The sequence below is a fragment of the Coregonus lavaretus genome (genome assembly GCF_964263955.1).
Source record: "Coregonus lavaretus genome assembly, chromosome: 5".
NCBI classification, from domain to species: domain Eukaryota; kingdom Metazoa; phylum Chordata; class Actinopteri; order Salmoniformes; family Salmonidae; genus Coregonus; species Coregonus lavaretus.
Genome location: NC_139992.1, coordinates 64,577,409 through 64,594,649, shown reverse-complemented (window position 1 = coordinate 64,594,649; position 17,241 = coordinate 64,577,409). Strand labels below are relative to the sequence as shown.

Genomic DNA, 17,241 nt, shown 5'->3' with positions numbered 1-17,241 from the left:
TCTCAATGGGATTAAGGTCTGGGGAGTTTCCTGGCCATGGACCCAAAATGTCGATGTTTTGTTCCCCGAGCCAATTAGTTATCACTTTTGCCTTATGGCAAGGTGCTCCATCATGCTGGAAAAGGCATTGTTCGTCACCAAACTGTTCTTGGATGGTTGGGAGAAGTTGCTCTTGGAGGATGTGTTGGTACCATTCTTTATTCATGGTTGTGTTCTTAGGCAAAATTGTGAGTGAGCCCACTCCCTTAGCTGAGAAGCAACCCCACACATGAATGGTCTCAGGATGCTTTACTGTTGGCATGACACAGGACTAATGGTAGCGCTCACCTTGTCTTCTCCGGACAAGGTGTTTTCCAGATGCCCCAAACAATCGTAAAGGGGATTCATCAGAGACAATGACTTTACCCCAGTCCTCAGCAGTCCAATCCCTGTACCTTTCGCAGAATATCAGTCTGTCCCTGATGTTTTTCCTGGAGAGAAGTGGCTTCTTTGCTGCCCTTCTTGACACCAGGCCATCCCCCAAAAGTCTTCACCTCACAGTGCGTGCAGATGCACTCACACCTGCCTGCTGCCATTCCCGAGCAAGCTCTGCACTGGTGGTGCCCCGATCCCGCAGCTGAATCAACTTTAGGAGACGGTCCTGGCGCTTGCTGGACTTTCTTGGGTGCCCTGACGCCTTCTTCACAACAATTGAACCACTCTCCTTTAAGTTCTTGATGATCCGATATATGGTTGAATTAGGTGCAATCTTACTAGCAGTAATATCCTTGCCTGTGAAGCCCTTTTTGTGCAAAGCAATGATGACGGCACGTGTTTCCTTGCAGGTAACCATGATTAACAGAGGAAGAACAATGATTTCAAGCACCACCCTCCTTTTAAAGCTTCCAGTCTGTTATTCTAACTCAATCAGCATGACAGAGTGATCTCCAGCCTTGTCCTCGTCAACACTCTCACCTGTGTTAACGAGAGAATCACTGACATGATGGCAGCTGGTCCTTTTGTGGCAGGGCTGAAATGCAGTGGAAATGTTTTTTTGGGATTAAGTTCATTTTCATGGCAAAGAGGGACTTTGCAATTAATTGCAATTCATCTGATCACTCTTCATGACATTCTGGAGTATATGCAAATTGCCATCATCAAAACTGAGGCAGCAGACTTTGTGAAAATGTGTATTTGTGTCATTCTCAAAACCTTTGACCACGACTGTACAGTGTACCAGTAAGTTGTCTAAATCGGTTTCGTAACAAATGGGGGTTCGTCTGGGATAAATATAACACGTTAGCATTTGTGGTTGTAAATCAGTGTGGTTCGGTATTGTGGCTGTGCATTTGTTGAGAAAGTTTGTAGCAGGTGTTTGTGTCGAGCTAGGTGAGGTTTTCAGCAGCGCTAGTGTGAGACTGAAGTTGCTGGCTAGCAAGACAGCTGGTGGTTTTGGTCAACAGAAATATTTGGGGTGACGGCCCGAGGGTAGTCAATTGTTCACAGTTGGTAGTCGTTAGCTACTGTAGAGACGATTAGGTGTTTTGCTCATGGGCTGGAACATTTTGTGTTAACTGTTTTGGCTATGGCAGCTTTTGTTGGCACTGGTTTGCTGAATTAGATTTTCCAGTTTGGCATGTGCGTTTGTGTTGGCGCTAGGCAGTGTTGGGGAGTAGTGAACTACATGTCACAGATTATCCATTATATTGACCAGATACTCAAGTGGCTGCTTTAACAATTAAAATAAATGTATTAAAAATGGAAGGCAGTCAGGAGGCAAGATCAGGTGGGACCATTCTAGCCAATGAGAGGGCAGATACGTGTGTGAACAGTGCCCTACTTATTTCAGTAGAATCGTAACAACCTAAGAATTACGAAACGTTTATTCGATCAAATAAGCCACACATAGCAAATAAGCCATACACATTTTTGTTAACCAAATTCGACACTCATTGACCGCCATTCAAAAACGCCTTACTTGGTGTGCAAAAAAAATTAAAACAATCCACCTGCCAGAGAAGACAGATTTTGGGGACAGTTATCCCCCTCGCGTCGCCTCTTCGATGGAGTTCAACTAATTTAACAGTAGCTTGGTGGTAGCTGAACTGAATTCAAATCTTGGTAGTGTTTTCAGTAGTTAAAAAGGTCCAATGCAGCCGTTTTTCATCTCAATATCAAATCATATCTGGGTAACAATTAAGTAACTTACTCTGATTGTTTTCAATTAAAATGGTCAAAAATAAACAAAACAGCTTCTTAGCAAAGAGCAATTTCTCTTTCTTATTGGTCTATTAACTAATTTACTGCCTGGCGATGTCACCAGGCAGGCCAAAACTCCATCCCACCAAAACAGGCAGAAATTTCATTCGGCCTTTTCAAACAGCTCTTACACTAAAAAGGGCAATATAATTTTCACAATTTCACATTATTATTCCAAACTCATAGGTGTGGAAATATATATATATATATATACATACACACACACACACACATATATACACAGCTCTGGAAAAAAATAAGAGACCACTGCAAAATTATCAGTTTCTCTGGTTTTACTATTTATAGGTATGTGTTTGGGTAAAAATAACATTTTTGTTTTATTATATAAACTACTGACAACATTTCTCCCAAATTACAAATACAAATATTGTCATTTAGAGCATTTATTTGCAGAAAATGACAACTGGCCAAAATAACAAAAAAGATGCAGTGTTGTCAGACCTTGAATAATGCAAAGAAAATAAGTTCATGTTCATTTTTAAACAACACAATACTAATGTTTTAACTTAGGAAGAGTTCAGGAATCAATATTTGGTGGAATAACCCTGATTTTCAATCACAGCTTTCATGCGTCTTGGCACCAGTCTTTCACATTGATGTTGGGTGACTTTATGCCACTCCTGGCGCAAAAATTCAAGCAGCTCAGCTTTGTTTGATGGCTTGTGACCATCCATCTCCTTCTTGATCACATTTCATAAGTTTTCAATGGGGTTCAGGTCTGGAGATTGGGCTGGCCATGACAGGGTCTTGATCTGGTGGTCCTCCATCCACACCTTGATTGACCTGGCTGTGTGGCATGGCGCATTGTCCTGCTGGAAAAACCAATCCTCAGAGTTGGGGAACAATGTCAGAACAAAAGGAAGCAAGTTTTCTTCCAGGACAACCTTGTACGTGGCTTGATTCATGCGTCCTTCACAAAGACAAATCTGCCCGATTCCAGCCTTGCTGAAGCACCCCCAGATCATCACCGATCCTCCACCAAATTTCACAGTGGGTGCGAGACACTGTGGCTTGTAGGCCTCTCCAGGTCTCCGTCTAACCATTAGACGACCAGGGTTCGGACAAAGCTTGAAAATTGGACTCATCAGAGAAGATGACCTTACTCCAGTCCTCTACGGTCCGAACTTATGGTCTTTTGCAAACCTTAGCCTGACTCTTCTTTGCTTCTCATTGATGAAGGGCTTTTTTCTAGCTTTGCACTACTTACATTTTACATTTACATTTTAGTCATTTAGCAGACGCTCTTATCCAGAGCGACTTACAGGAGCAATTAAGGTTAATTGCCTTGCTCAAGGGCACATTTACGTCATTTAGCAGACGCTCTTATCCAGAGCGACTACAAATTGGTGCATTCACCCTATAGCCAGTGGGATAACCACTTTACAATTATATATGTATATTTTTCTTCTTTTTTTTTGGGGGGGGGGGGGGGGGGGGGGGGGGTAGAAGGATTACTTTATCCTATCCCAGGTGTTCCTTAAAGAGGTGGGGTTTCAAATGTCTCCGGAAGGTGGTGAGTGACTCCGCTGTCCTGGCGTCGTGAGGGAGCTTGTTCCACCATTGGGGTGCCAGAGCAGCGAACAGTTTTGACTGGGCTGAGCGGGAACTATGCTTCCGCAGAGGAAGGGGAGCCAGCAGGCCAGAGGTGGATGAACGCAATGCCCTCGTTTGGGTGTAGGGACTGATCAGAGCCTGAAGGTACGGAGGTGCCGTTCCCCTCACTGCTCCATAGGCAAGCACAATGGTCTTGTAACGGATGCGAGCTTCAACTGGAAGCCAGTGGAGTGTGCGGAGGAGGGGGGTGACGTGAGAGAACTTGGGAAGGTTGAACACCAGACGGGCTGCGGCATTCTGGATGAGTTGTAGGGGTTTAATGGCACAGGCAGGGAGCCCAGCCAACAGCGAGTTGCAGTAATCCAGACGGGAGATGACAAGTGCCTGGATTAGGACCTGTGCCACTTCCTGTGTAAGGCAGGGTTGTACTCTCCGAATGTTGTAGAGCATGAACCTGCAGGATCGGGTCACCGCCTTGATGTTAGCGGAGAACGACAGGGTGTTGTCCAGGGTCACGCCAAGGCTCTTCACACTCTGGCAGGAGGAAACAACAGAGTTGTCAACCGTGATGGCGAGATCATGGAACGGGCAGTCCTTCCCCGGGAGGAAGAGCAGCTCCGTCTTGCCAGGGTTCAGCTTGAGGTGGTGATCCGTCATCCATACTGATATGTCGGCCAGACATGCAGAGATGCGATTCGCCACCTGGTTATCAGAAGGGGGAAAGGAGAAGATTAGTTGTGTATCGTCAGCGTAGCAATGATAGGAGAGGCCATGTGAGGATATGACAGAGCCAAGTGACTTGGTGTATAGGGAGAAAAGGAGAGGGCCTAGAACTGAGCCCTGGGGGACACCAGTGGTGAGAGCACGTGGTGCGGAGACAGCTTCTCGCCACGCCACTTGGTAGGAGCGACCGGTCAGGTAGGACGCAATCCAGGAGTGAGCCGCGCCGGAGATGCCCAGCTCGGAGAGGGTGGAGAGGAGGATCTGATGGTTCACTGTATCAAAGGCAGCAGACAGGTCTAGAAGGACAAGAGCAGAGGAGAGAGAGTTAGCTTTAGCAGTGCGGAGAGCCTCCGGGATTTAGAGTGGTAGAAAGTGGCCTTAGCAGCAGAAACAGATGAAGAAAATGTAGAGAGGAGGGAGTGAAAAGATGCCAGGTCGGCAGGGAGTTTAGTTTTCTTCCATTTCCGCTCAGCTGCCCGGAGCTCTGTTCTGTGAGCTCGCAATGAGTCATCAAGCCACGGAGCTGGAGGGGAGGACCGAGCCGGCCGGGAGGATAGGGGACACAGGGAGTCAAAGGATGCAGAAAGGGATGAGAGGAGGGTTGAGGAGGCAGAATCAGGAGATTGGAGGGAGAAGGATTGAGCAGAGGGAAGAGATGATAGGATGGAAGAGGAGAGAGTAGTGGGAGAGAGAGAGCGAAGGTTGCGGCGGCGCGTTACCATCTGTGTAGGGGCAGAGTGAGTAGTGTTGGAGGAGAGCGAGAGAGAAAAGGATACAAAGTAGTGGTCGGAGACATGGAGGGGAGTTGCAGTGAGATTAGTAGAAGAGCAACATCTAGTAAAGATGAAGTCAAGCGTATTGCCTGCCTTGTGAGTGGGGGGGATGGTGAGAGGGTGAGGTCAAAAGAGGAGAGGAGTGGAAAGAAGGAGGCAGAGAGAAATGAGTCAAATGTAGACGTAGGGAGGTTGAAATCCCCCAAAACTGTGAAGGGTGAGCCATCCTCAGGAAAGGAACTTATCAAGGCGTCAAGCTCATTGATGAACTCTCCAAGGGAACCTGGAGGGCGATAGATGACAAGGATATTAAGCTTAAATGGGCTAGTGACTGTGACAGCGTGGAATTCAAATGAGGAGATAGACAGATGGGTTAGGGGAAAAATTGAGAATGACCACTTGGGAGAGATGAGGATTCCTGTGCCACCACCCCTCTGACCAGATGCTCTCGGGGTATGCGAGAACACATGGTCAGACGAGGAGAGAGCAGTAGGAGTAGCAGTGTTTTCAGTGGTAATCCATGTTTCCGTCAGCGCCAGGAAGTCGAGGGACTGGAGGGTAGCATAGGCTGGGATGAAGTCAGCCTTGTTGGCGGCAGAACGGCAGTTCCAGAGGCTGCCTGAGACCTGGAACTCCAGGTGTGTGGTGCGTGCAGGGACCACCAGGTTAGAGAGGCAGCAGCCACGCGGTGTGAGGCGTTTGTGTAGCCTGTGCGGAGAGGAGAGAACAGGGATAGGCAGAGGCATAGTTGACAGGCTGCAGCAGATGGCTACAATAATGCAGAGGAGATCGGAATGAAATGAACTAAACATCTGGGAAAGGAGAGAGCAGGCCTCCCTCACCAAAAAAAATAAAAAATATATATATATATAACTCTCCCAACTTCCACCTCAGAAACTATAATTGTTTCACTGAACCACCCGAGTAAAACTCTCCCAACTTCCACTTTAGAAATTAGAATTGTTGTAAACTACAGCAGACTGTTATCAGTAGCTGTAATTAAGTACAGCAGCTACCAACCACCTAACGTTAATGCCTCGGATGAGGTTAGAAAAACAGCTGAATGGTAGCAGCTAGCTGGCTCAATCACAGGTACTCTTAAGCATGAAATAACATTGGAAACAATTAACCACAGTTGCAAAAAGTTACCAGTAGCTACCCGCTAGCTAGCTAGCTAGCTAGCTTTGTTGGTCCAAGTAGTGGGTAAGCTAGCCTCGTGCTTCGCCGGGGTCTGCCGAATACAATACTTACCTACAATAATTACCTACAATAACCTTCAATAACTACCTGAGTAAGCTACCTATAATACCAAACTACAATACCTACCTACAATCTAAATACATGGTTTAAGCTTAACTCAACACCATATAAGAAGCCAAGCTTACCTTTCATAACGCAGCAATGATTAAACGTTGGGTAGCTAGCACAAAGATATTGTATTTAGCTACCACAGTACAGCCAGCTGGTAGTGTTGGCTGGCTAGCAATGGCTGCTGTGTTGACTTTATTTGAAAAACGGCGTCGCTGCGAACGAATGTAGCTGGCTAAAAGGATATTGTTTTTAGTTGCTACCGTTGCTAATAGCTACTCGCCAGCTAATCCAGGAGGTGAGTTAGCTAGCTAGCTTCGTGCTACACCCGGCACCGCCGAATACAAAAGTAACCTACAATAACTACACAACAGCTACCCACAACAGCCCACGATGCCTACCTATACTACTTAATAATATACAGCCCACGATGCCTACCTATAATACCTAACTACAATCTAAATACATAGTTTAAGCCTTACTCGACAAAGCCCAAGCTATGTATAAAGCCAAACTGGCAGACTGCAATCAGTAGCCGTAATTAAGTACAGCAGCTACCAACCACCTAACGTTAATGATAATGAGGTTAGAAAAACAGCTGATTGGTGACGGCTAGCTGGCTCAATCACAGGTACTCTTAAGCGTGAAATAACATTGGAAACAATTAACCACTGTTGCTAAAAGTTACCAGTAGCTACCCGCTAGCTAGCTAGCTAGCTTTGTTGGTCCAAGTAGTGGGTAAGCTAGCCTCGTGCTTCGCCGGGGTCCGCCGAATACAGTCCTTACCTACAATAATTACCTACAATAACCTACAATAACTACCTGAGTAAACTACCTATAATACCTAACTACAATACCTACCTACAATCTAAATACATGGTTTAAGCTTTACTCAACACCATATAAGAAGCCAAGCTTACCTCCTGCTAGAGAAAACACAACCTCTCCCGACCACCGTACATGCTCTCCCGACCACCGTACATGCTTCAGCCCTACTCCTAGGAGCCTGTTTCGAACCGTCCTCGCCATGCACTTCACCCGAGCTGCCGTTTGCCATTCTTTTTGTAGGTCACTTGATGTCATCCTACGGTTGTTGAGTGACATTCGAATTAGTTGGCGGTCATCCCGGTCAGTAGAGTCATTTTCGCCCTCTGCCGGTCTGTAGCTTTGTTGTCCCCAATGTCTGCTGCTTGACCTTGTTCTTATGAACTGCTGTCTTTGAAATTTTAAGGATGGAAGCAACCTGACACTCATTGTATCCCTCTAACAGTAAAGCCAGAATTGAACCCTTTTTTTCCTCACTCAAAACTTTCCTTTTCAACTCTTTTGGCATGGTCAATAGTTATTTTTTGATTAATATTACTTTTGAGGTACTATTAGCACTGTTTTTGCCATCCAGCTGGTCCTATTGCAAGAGGATAGTGATGACCACAGCAGTGGTTTTTATACTTTTCCTCGTTAAATAAGATTTGGTTCAGGTGATCACCTAATCAGTAGATTTGGTTCAGATGATCACCTAATCAGTACCTAATTCAGTAGAATTAACTTATTCCAGTGTTAAGTAAATTTGTAGCTTGGTAAACTATTTTCAGAGTAGCTTCCCCAACACTGGCGCTAGGCTAGTGGCTAACTGTTGCTATGGTTTGTAGCTTTTGTGCATGGCATGCTGGTTTTTGCCTGGTTATCTCTGGGGCTTGGAGGGCGTGCATGTATTGGTTGGTTAGTGGTAAGCTAGTGGCTAACTGACTTTTGTCAGTTGATTTATTGATTTCGTTCGGCATACTGATTCGGTCTATGGGGGCATTTGAGACAGCAGTGTTTTGTGCAGAGGTAGAGAATAGTTGTGGTTTTCTCAAGCTAACGAGGGATCAGGTATTTCAGGTGACAAATGATGGAAGTTGAAATAGCAAAGGAATCGAGCAGATAAGATGTTGCAATGCTGTTATGGGAAAAGTGGAGTGAGTTCATGCCACCGGTTCTGGTGGATAGCAGTCAGGAGGAAGAAGACTTGTTGGAAATGGCGAAGCTAGAACAGGAAATATAACTATTGAAAAAGCAGATGAAGGAAGGGAAGCATAGAGGGGAGAAACTTGGTATTGCCCCTCAGACAGTCTTGTCACTACCAGTTTCCCCCAAGTGATCAAGTTTGTGTAGGCCTAACCACATTGAAAAGTCAGGTGTGTCAGGGGGCGGAGTCTCTTAAGGAGAGTTTTGAGGTTTCCCCAGTTTGTTTAGTTACTCATGTTCAGGAGAGTGCTGATGGAAAACCAGATAGGGAGGAGGATGTTTTGTGTGGGGACTTGGAGGAAATATTCTTGGATGAAATGGTTCTCCCTAATGAGTAAGAGCCAAGACCTTCTGGGCAGAGATATGTGATATAGTGTACCCTCTGCAGGCTGAGGATGAGGTTGATTCATGTGTCAATTTAGGGGAGACTTTCTTTGTTGGGTTAGGTGACACTGAGGAACTAGGTTCTCTTGGTGGTTTGAGAAAGGATTTGGTTCCCCCAAGTGATCTGTTGCGTTCAGAAGATGTCAGTGATTATTTTGGTCCTTTAGCTGACACGTTCTTTACCAGAGTAGGGGAGGTTGTGGTTCCTCCACAGCCTGACAATGAGGTGTTTTGGTTGCCAGGTGCTGATTTAGCTGACATTTCTCATTGAGCTGTGGGAGGGAGGAGATTCTTCCCAATCATGTTGTGAGATTAGTGAGGATCCACTGGAAGAATTGGTCTTGGTTTTTCGGGGTGACGCGGCTGTATCTTGCGATGAGAATCAGGAGCTTGAAGAAGAGAGGTTGGGGGGAAAGCCAGATCCACTGGAGTTGTCGCTACCTGTTGTTGAGGAGCGGTCCACAGTTCGTGCAGCATGTAGTGTGTATCCTGTTAAAGTGGAACTGACAGTGTTTTAACTACTTTGCAGATATGAAACAAACAGACAATCATAATTTCAGTAAAAAATATCAAATTCCTAGTTTATGCTGAAAAACCAACTTTATAAGAACTTTTAAAAATAGGTTATATTTGACTCAAAAGTCCATGACGTACAGTAAGGCATTGTTGGCAGAATAGATAGATGCAGTTCAATGCATGATTAATATAATTCACCAATATATTTCTTGGTAGTCCAAAAAATATTGCTATAAGGTTTTAAATCACAGCTGGCCTGGTACATTGTTTGCTGCCTCCACCCATTCGGGATGCACTGTTCCAGTTTCAATTACTCAATATTTTGAACTAAAATGGACGACTGTAACTAAGGCTGGGAATGTCAATACAATCAAACTAGCAAGGGCAAAGATCACAAGTCATTCATAATGTGACTAATAGGCTAGTACAGGTATCAAACACAAAGCCCTTGGACTAAATAGGACAAACAAGCTAATATAAATGAGTAAACAGTTGCGTTATCTACTTTATAAAATTACAGCCTGATGTTCTTGCATCTGTGAATTCAACTTCAATTGCGCTGCTTTCATTTGTCCCATTTACAGCGCACAGCGGAGGGAAAGTGTACAGACATGCCACAGTCCTAGCTAGGCTACTAAAATGTTGCAGTCTGGATTTGATTTTTAAAGCTTGACAATGAATAATCAAAAAACTAAACTTGCAGCAAAACACCATGCAAAGGAGAAACATGTAGGCCTATTACAGTAACATTTGAGCAGTAGCCTAGGCTGGCTACTCAACTACAATACATTTTGAGTGCACCATATTTTCAATACAGCACGTGCACTGATTGAGTTTGACACCCCTGGGCTAGCGTATCTATTTATGTAACTACCTATTTATTTAGCAAGTTAAAAACAAGGAGTCTAACGTTAGCTAGCTAGTTAGCTGCTGGGAGGATGTCATTGGAGGAGTGGGTGAGTGACCGACTTTCCCCTCATATTGTTTTTCAGTGGCTACAGCTAGAGATGCAGGTGTCATTTGGTTAACTAGCGAGAAATATGAATTGCTTTGCTAGCTAGCTAGCTAGCTAGCTATGCTGAACTTGAATGACTGTTATCCACAGTTAGCATATCTCTTAGTCGTCAATCAAATCTATTTGGCAGGCAAGTTCCCATTCAGTTGTCAAAGCGTAGGTTGGGACAAGCTTGCATTGGCAGGCAAGCTGCAGAAGAAGGACAAACAGGCTACTATTCCCCATTGTTTCTCAGTGCAATTTTGACGCCTAGCTGAAAAAGTTTGAGGGGGTTTATCTAGTGTTCCTTCGTTAGATTTTAGCTCATCTCGCTCTGGCTAGCATTAGTTGTTGATCTTGTTGTTTATGTGCATAAGCAACTGAGGGAGCGATAGCCTACCTTTTCATGGTTGTTTGATCAATCGAACTGTGATGATCCCAAAAGTAAGAAGATTCACGTGGTATTTACATATTGCAGAAATCCATTCAGGTGTATTTTGTGGCTTTTTGGGAATGCGTTCTAATGATCTAAAGTTGCGTTGTTGCTACTGCCTGTAAACACAGTCCAGTTCATAGAGAATGATGGCAGGCCCGTGTGGCAAATTGCTTATTTGCATATAGGCCTACTGTAGCTCTGATTGGCTATGGTGCACCGGTCTGTATAGACACCGGTCCTGGATAAAGACAAATGTTATAAGGTTTTATTTTTTGCAGCGTCTATTAATTGTCCAAACACACTGCCGTTTTCAGGCTTATATTGCTATAGAATTTTCAAAAATGCCTTAGTATACGTAATTTCCGAACATTCTATGAATTTATGAAATTGTGAAAATGATCATATCCAAGTGCTCGGTTGTCAGAAAATGTTAAAACATTTGTCATATTCCTCCTGGGGGTATATGTATAAACTACCGGTCAAAAGTTTTAGAACACCTACTCATTCCAGGGTTTTTCTTTATTTTTACTATTTTCTACATTCTAGAATAATAGTGAAGACATCAAAACTATGAAAGAACACATATGGAATCATGTAGTAACCAAAAAAGTGTTAAACAAATCAAATGTTATATTTGAGATTTTTCAAATAGTCACCCTTTGGCTTGATGACAGCTTTGCACACTCTGATACATTTACATTTACATTTTAGTCATTTAGCAGACGCTCTTATCCAGAGCGACTTACAGTTAGCGCATACATTATTTTATCGAACCCACAACCCTGGCGTTGCAAACGCCATGCTCTACCAACTGAGCTACATCCCCCACAAAGCGCAAACCAGATGGGATGGCGTATCGCTGCAGAATGCTGTGGTAGAATGCTGTGGTAACCATGCTGGTTAAGTGTGCCTTGAATTCTAAATAAATCACTGACAGTATCACCAGCAAAGCACCATCACACCTCCTCCTCCATGCTCGACGGTGAGAACCACACATGCAGAGATAATCCGTTCACCTACTCTGCGTCTCAAAAAGACACGGCGGTTGGAACCAAAAATCTCACTCAGATTGACTCATCAGACCAAAAGGACAGATTTCCACCGGTCTAATGTCCATTGCTCGTGTTTCTTGGCCCAAGCATGTCTCTTCTTATTATTGGTGTCCTTTAGTAGTGGTTTATTTGCAGCGATTCAACAAGGTTGACGACATCCGATCCTCGTTTGTTAAGTCTAATAACACTGCTGGTCCTGCTCACACTGCCCTACCCTATGCTTTGACTTCTTTCTCCCCTCTCTCTCCAGATAAAATCCTGCGACTTGTGACTGCAGGCCGCCCAACAACCTGCCCGCTTGACCCCATCCCCTCCTCCCTTCTCCAGACCATCTCCGGTGACCTTCTCCCCTACCTCACCTCGCTGATCAACTCATCCTTGACCGCTGGCCATGTCCCTTCCGTCTTCAAGAGAGCGAGAGTTGCTCCCCTCCTCAAAAAACCAACACTCGACCCCACTGATGTCAACAACTACAGACCAGTATCCCTTCTTTCTTTTCTTTCCAAAACTATTGAGCGTGCCGTCTTTAGCCAACTCTCTTGCTATCTCTCTCAGAATGACCTTCTTGATCCAAACCAATCAGGTTTCAGGACTGGTCATTCAACTGAGACTGCTCTTCTCTGTGTCACGGAGACTCTCCGCACTGCTAAAGCTAACTCTCTCTCCTCTGCTCTTGTCCTTCTAGACCTGTCTGCTGCCTTTGATACTGTGAACCATCAGATCCTCCTCTCCACCCTCTCCGAGATGGGCATCTCCGGCGCGGCTCACTCCTGGATTGCGTCCTACCTGACCGGTCGCTCCTACCAAGTGGCGTGGCGGGAAGCTGTCTCCGCACCACGTGCTCTCACCACTGGTGTCCCCCAGGGATCGGTTCTGGGCCCTCTCCTTTTCTCCCTATACACCAAGTCACTTGGCTCTGTCATATCCTCACATGGTCTCTCCTATCATTGCTACGCTGACGATACACAACTAATCTTCTCCTTTCCCCCTTCTGATAACCAGGTGGCGAATCGCATCTCTGCATGTCTGGCAGACATATCAGTATGGATGACGGATCACCACCTCAAGCTGAACCCTGGCAAGACGGAGCTGCTCTTCCTCCCGGGGAAGGACTGCCCGTTCCATGATCTCGCCATCACGGTTGACAACTCCGCTGTGTCCTCCTCCCAGAGTGCGAAGAGCCTAGGCGTGACCCTGGACAACACCCTGTCGTTCTCCGCCAACATCAAGGCGGTGACCCGCTCCTGCAGGTTCATGCTCTACAACATTCGGAGAGTGCGACCCTGCCTTACACAGGAAGCGGCGCAGGTCCTGGTCCAGGCACTTGTCATCTCCCGTCTGGACTACTGCAACTCGCTGTTGGCTGGGCTCCCTGCCTGTGCCATTAAACCCCTACAACTCATCCAGAATGCCGCAGCCCGTCTGGTGTTCAACCTTCCCAAGTTCTCTCACGTCACCCCCCTCCTCCGCACACTCCACTGGCTTCCAGTTGAAGCTCGCATCCGCTACAAGACCATGGTGCTTGCCTATGGAGCAGTGAGGGGAACGGCACCTCTGTACCTTCAGGCTCTGATCAGTCCCTACACCCAAACGAGGACATTGCGTTCATCCACCTCTGGCCTGCTGGCTCCCCTTCCTCTGCGGAAGCACAGCTCCCGCTCAGCCCAGTCAAAACTGTTCGCTGCTCTGGCACCCCAATGGTGGAACAAGCTTCCTCACGACGCCAGGACAGCGGAGTCACTCACCACCTTCCGGAGACATTTGAAACCCCACCTCTTTAAGGAATACCTGGGATAGGATAAAGTATTCCTTCTAACCCCCCCCCCAAATTGTAAAGTGGTTATCCCACTGGCTATAGGGTGAACGCACCAATTTGTGAGTCGCTCTGGCTAAGAGCGTCTGCTAAATGACGTTAATGTGCCCTTGAGCAAGGCACTTAACCCTAATTGCTCCTGTAAGTCGCTCTGGTTAAGAGCGTCTGCTAAATGACTAAAATGTAAATGTAAATGTAGGATGGCCTGATTCACACAGTCTCCTCTGAACAGTTGATGTTGAGATGTGTCTGTTACTTGAACTCTGTGAAGCATTTATTTGGGCTGCAATTTCTGAGGCTGGTAACTCTAATGAACTTATCCTTTGCAGCAGAGGTAACTCTGGGTCTTCCTTTCCTGTGGTGGTCCTCATGAGAGCCAGTTTCATCATAGCGCTTAATGGTTTTTGCGACTGCACTTGAGGAAACTTTCAAAGTTCTTGAAGTTTTCTGGATTGAATTACCTTCATGTCTTAAAAGTAATGATGGACTGTCGTTTCTCTTTGCTTATTTGAGCTGTTCTTGCCATAATATGGACTTGGTCTTTTACCAAATAGGACTATCTTCTGTATACCCCCCCCCCCCTACCTTGTCACAACACAACTGATTGGCTCAAACGCATTAAGAAGGAAAGAAATTCCACAAATTAACTTTTAACAAGGCACACCTATTAATTGAAATGTATTCCAGGTGACTACCTCATGAAGCTGGTTGAGAGAATGCCAAGAGTGTGCAAAGCTGTCATCAAGGCAAAGGGTGGCTACTTTGAAGAATCTCAAATATAAAATATATTTTGATTTGTTTAACACTTTTTTGGTTACTACATGTGTTATTTCATAGTTTATGTCTTCACTATTATTCTACAATGTAGAAAATAGTAAAAAATTAAGAACAACCCTGGAATGAGGAGGTGTGTCCAAACTTTTGACTGGTACTGTATATGAACAGATTTTAATAAGATTTAATGTTGCTAAAACGCTGTCAGTTCCACTTTAAGTTGGAGGGAGGTGAGGAGAACACGGTTAGTGTTTCCCCATTGATACTGCTCTTGAGGAATACTAATGCTCTGGAGAGGGTGGAGAAGGTAGAGATGGTTCTCAAAGTCAGAGTGAGGCGGCGACGGCTAACAGTTCCCCTCCAGTGAGTGCTCAGGGCTGGAGAACGAGGCATTGGGGAATGTGGATGGAGTTCCTGGTGAGTTTTCTGAAGTTGGTTGATGTTCACTTGTCCCTGGTGGTGGTTGCTCCAAGTCTCATTGTTGCCTACATAATCGAGCTTGTTGCTTGTGACCCTGGGCCTAGTGAAGGAAGTTGGTCTCAGTCTAGAACCAGAGGAGTCACAGGTTGTCCTGGGGTTTGAGCTCCTCAAAGACTTTTGGCAGGAGCACCGGAGTGTAGAGCCGTCAGTTATGGTTTTGGTTGACTGGCTTCTTGTCGAGAATGGCTTTATCCCAGAGGTGAGGGTTTCTGGAGCCAAGTTTCATAGTTGTGCAGTTCTAGTGTTTATAGTGTACATATTGGTCTCTTCAGTTAAGGAAGTTATGGAAATAAGTCTGAATTATTTGTGCAATCCCGGTCACGAAAAAAATTATAATAATACAATCTAGACATTATTTTCCCATGCTTCTAACACTATAGGAAACTCATCCCAATCACAAAATACAACCAGCATGATTTTGTGAATTTATTTTGTAACCGTGAGCAACTACACTTGTAGTGTTCTCATTACATGTAATCTCTCATACTGATACATTTATAAAATTTAAGAAATATAATCTACATTGAACACAAAATAAAAATCTAGGTGTGATAATTCACTGGTCTGTTTAGTATTGTAAATTTGTAATATGGTGGACACGTGCTTGCAAGGAAGATCACAAAACTGATGCTCAAATATGATAACATGACTGTGCTTAAATAATAAAACATTCTTAAAAGCCCAGGTAATTGCAAATACCATAATGCTGATAACACACAAGGGTCATTCCACAAACTGAGTGCCTTTTGATATTTTAAGTTGAGATTGGTCACCAATATTGAATTTTAAAAGCCTGTTATATTAAATGAAGTGCCCTTTAACAGACCACATGGAGAACTCAATCACTGATTTTAAATATAAATAAAGATGTGCTAAAGTGGCTAAATTCTGCATTTTGACATGTGCCTCCGTGCACCCTCTGACTTCTAGGAAAATGTTAACCCACTTAACCCTGACATTTCTCCAAGTTTTCACCATCATTGTAAATCCCTAGTTATTTTGTTGCTTTGACAAAGCCATTTGTGAAGATGATCATTTATTTAATGTGATTAGTGATTAATTTATGTCTGTCCCTCATTTTAAGGTCAACCTTGTTACGTGAACTGAACTCCTTTTAATATGGTGAAACTATAAATGTTATAATATTTTTTTCAAAAGAAACATCTAACAATCAAATCATAGTGTAAAAGCAGGTGAGCTGGTTTCTTCTCTTGTGGTGGAAAACTGAGCGGGTCAGGCATAACACATCAACTCTGTTCCATAGAGAAAACATTTCTGTCTAACAATTAAACATGTTTTTGTGAAGCTTGCATTCAATTGCCACTTCCTGTTGCACACAAACTTCCATTCCCCCGTCACAAGGGGATTCATGGCCGATTTAAGATTAAATCGTCAACCCTGTGACTTTATTTGGCACTTACACACTTAGACAAATGTGTTTTTTTATGAAGTTGAACGTGCTCTTATGACAATGTTAAAATTAGATGAAATCAAGTTTTTTTTAAACCAAGTTACACTTCTCAAAAGGCACCGAATTGGTGGAACAACCCACAAACACACCAGTGACTTTGGGTTTGTTTGGTTGATGGGAGAAAACCGTAGATACTGTAAATTGAGCAAATCAAATAAATGGATAAAACACAAACAGCTGGAATGTGGTTAATGTCAAAGTAATGTTATAAATATCAACATCTGATATCTGCTATAACTGATAAGTAGGAAAGTGCATAATCATAGCAAAAGGTAATCAAGCCCATTCCCCCCCCCCCCCATTTCAGAGTGTGTCGGAGAAGGTGAGTGTATTACCAACGCAGCTATTAAAAGATAGTAAAAGCTAAAAACAGGGGATATCGGTTCGTTTTGTACTGGTCGTACCACTCATTCCTCTTCTTCCTCCTCCTCCTCCTCCTCCTCCTCCTCCTCCTCCTCCTCCTCCCCCGCCATCACCTCCACCAGGAGTTCAGCTGTGCACGTGGCCTCACCCAGACTGTTGACAGCCTTGACGGTGTATTTGGCATCATCATCGCCGTTCACCTCAGAGATCACCAGGCTGCAGTTGCCCTCCTCGTCGTAATCGATCTGGAAGTGGCGCGTCTCTTTGATGGGCTGTTCGTCTTTGTACCACACCACCTCTGGATCAGGGTAGCCTGGGAACCACAAAATACAGA

The 17,241-nt window shown here is 44.6% G+C and overlaps 1 protein-coding gene across 1 annotated transcript in view; it reads right to left on the bottom strand.

Annotated features, from left to right (window-relative positions):
* Positions 1-16,951: 16,951 nt before the first annotated feature.
* LOC311130165 (myosin light chain kinase, smooth muscle-like) overlaps positions 16,952-17,241 on the bottom strand; it is a gene marked incomplete at its 3' end in the record, with an annotated part of 108,323 nt that continues 108,033 nt past the window's right edge. Inside the window, exon 33 of the mRNA XM_084162859.1 lies at positions 16,952-17,220. Within this exon, the coding sequence (XP_084018985.1) occupies positions 16,952-17,220 (269 nt within the window). The remainder of the gene's footprint in view (positions 17,221-17,241) is intronic.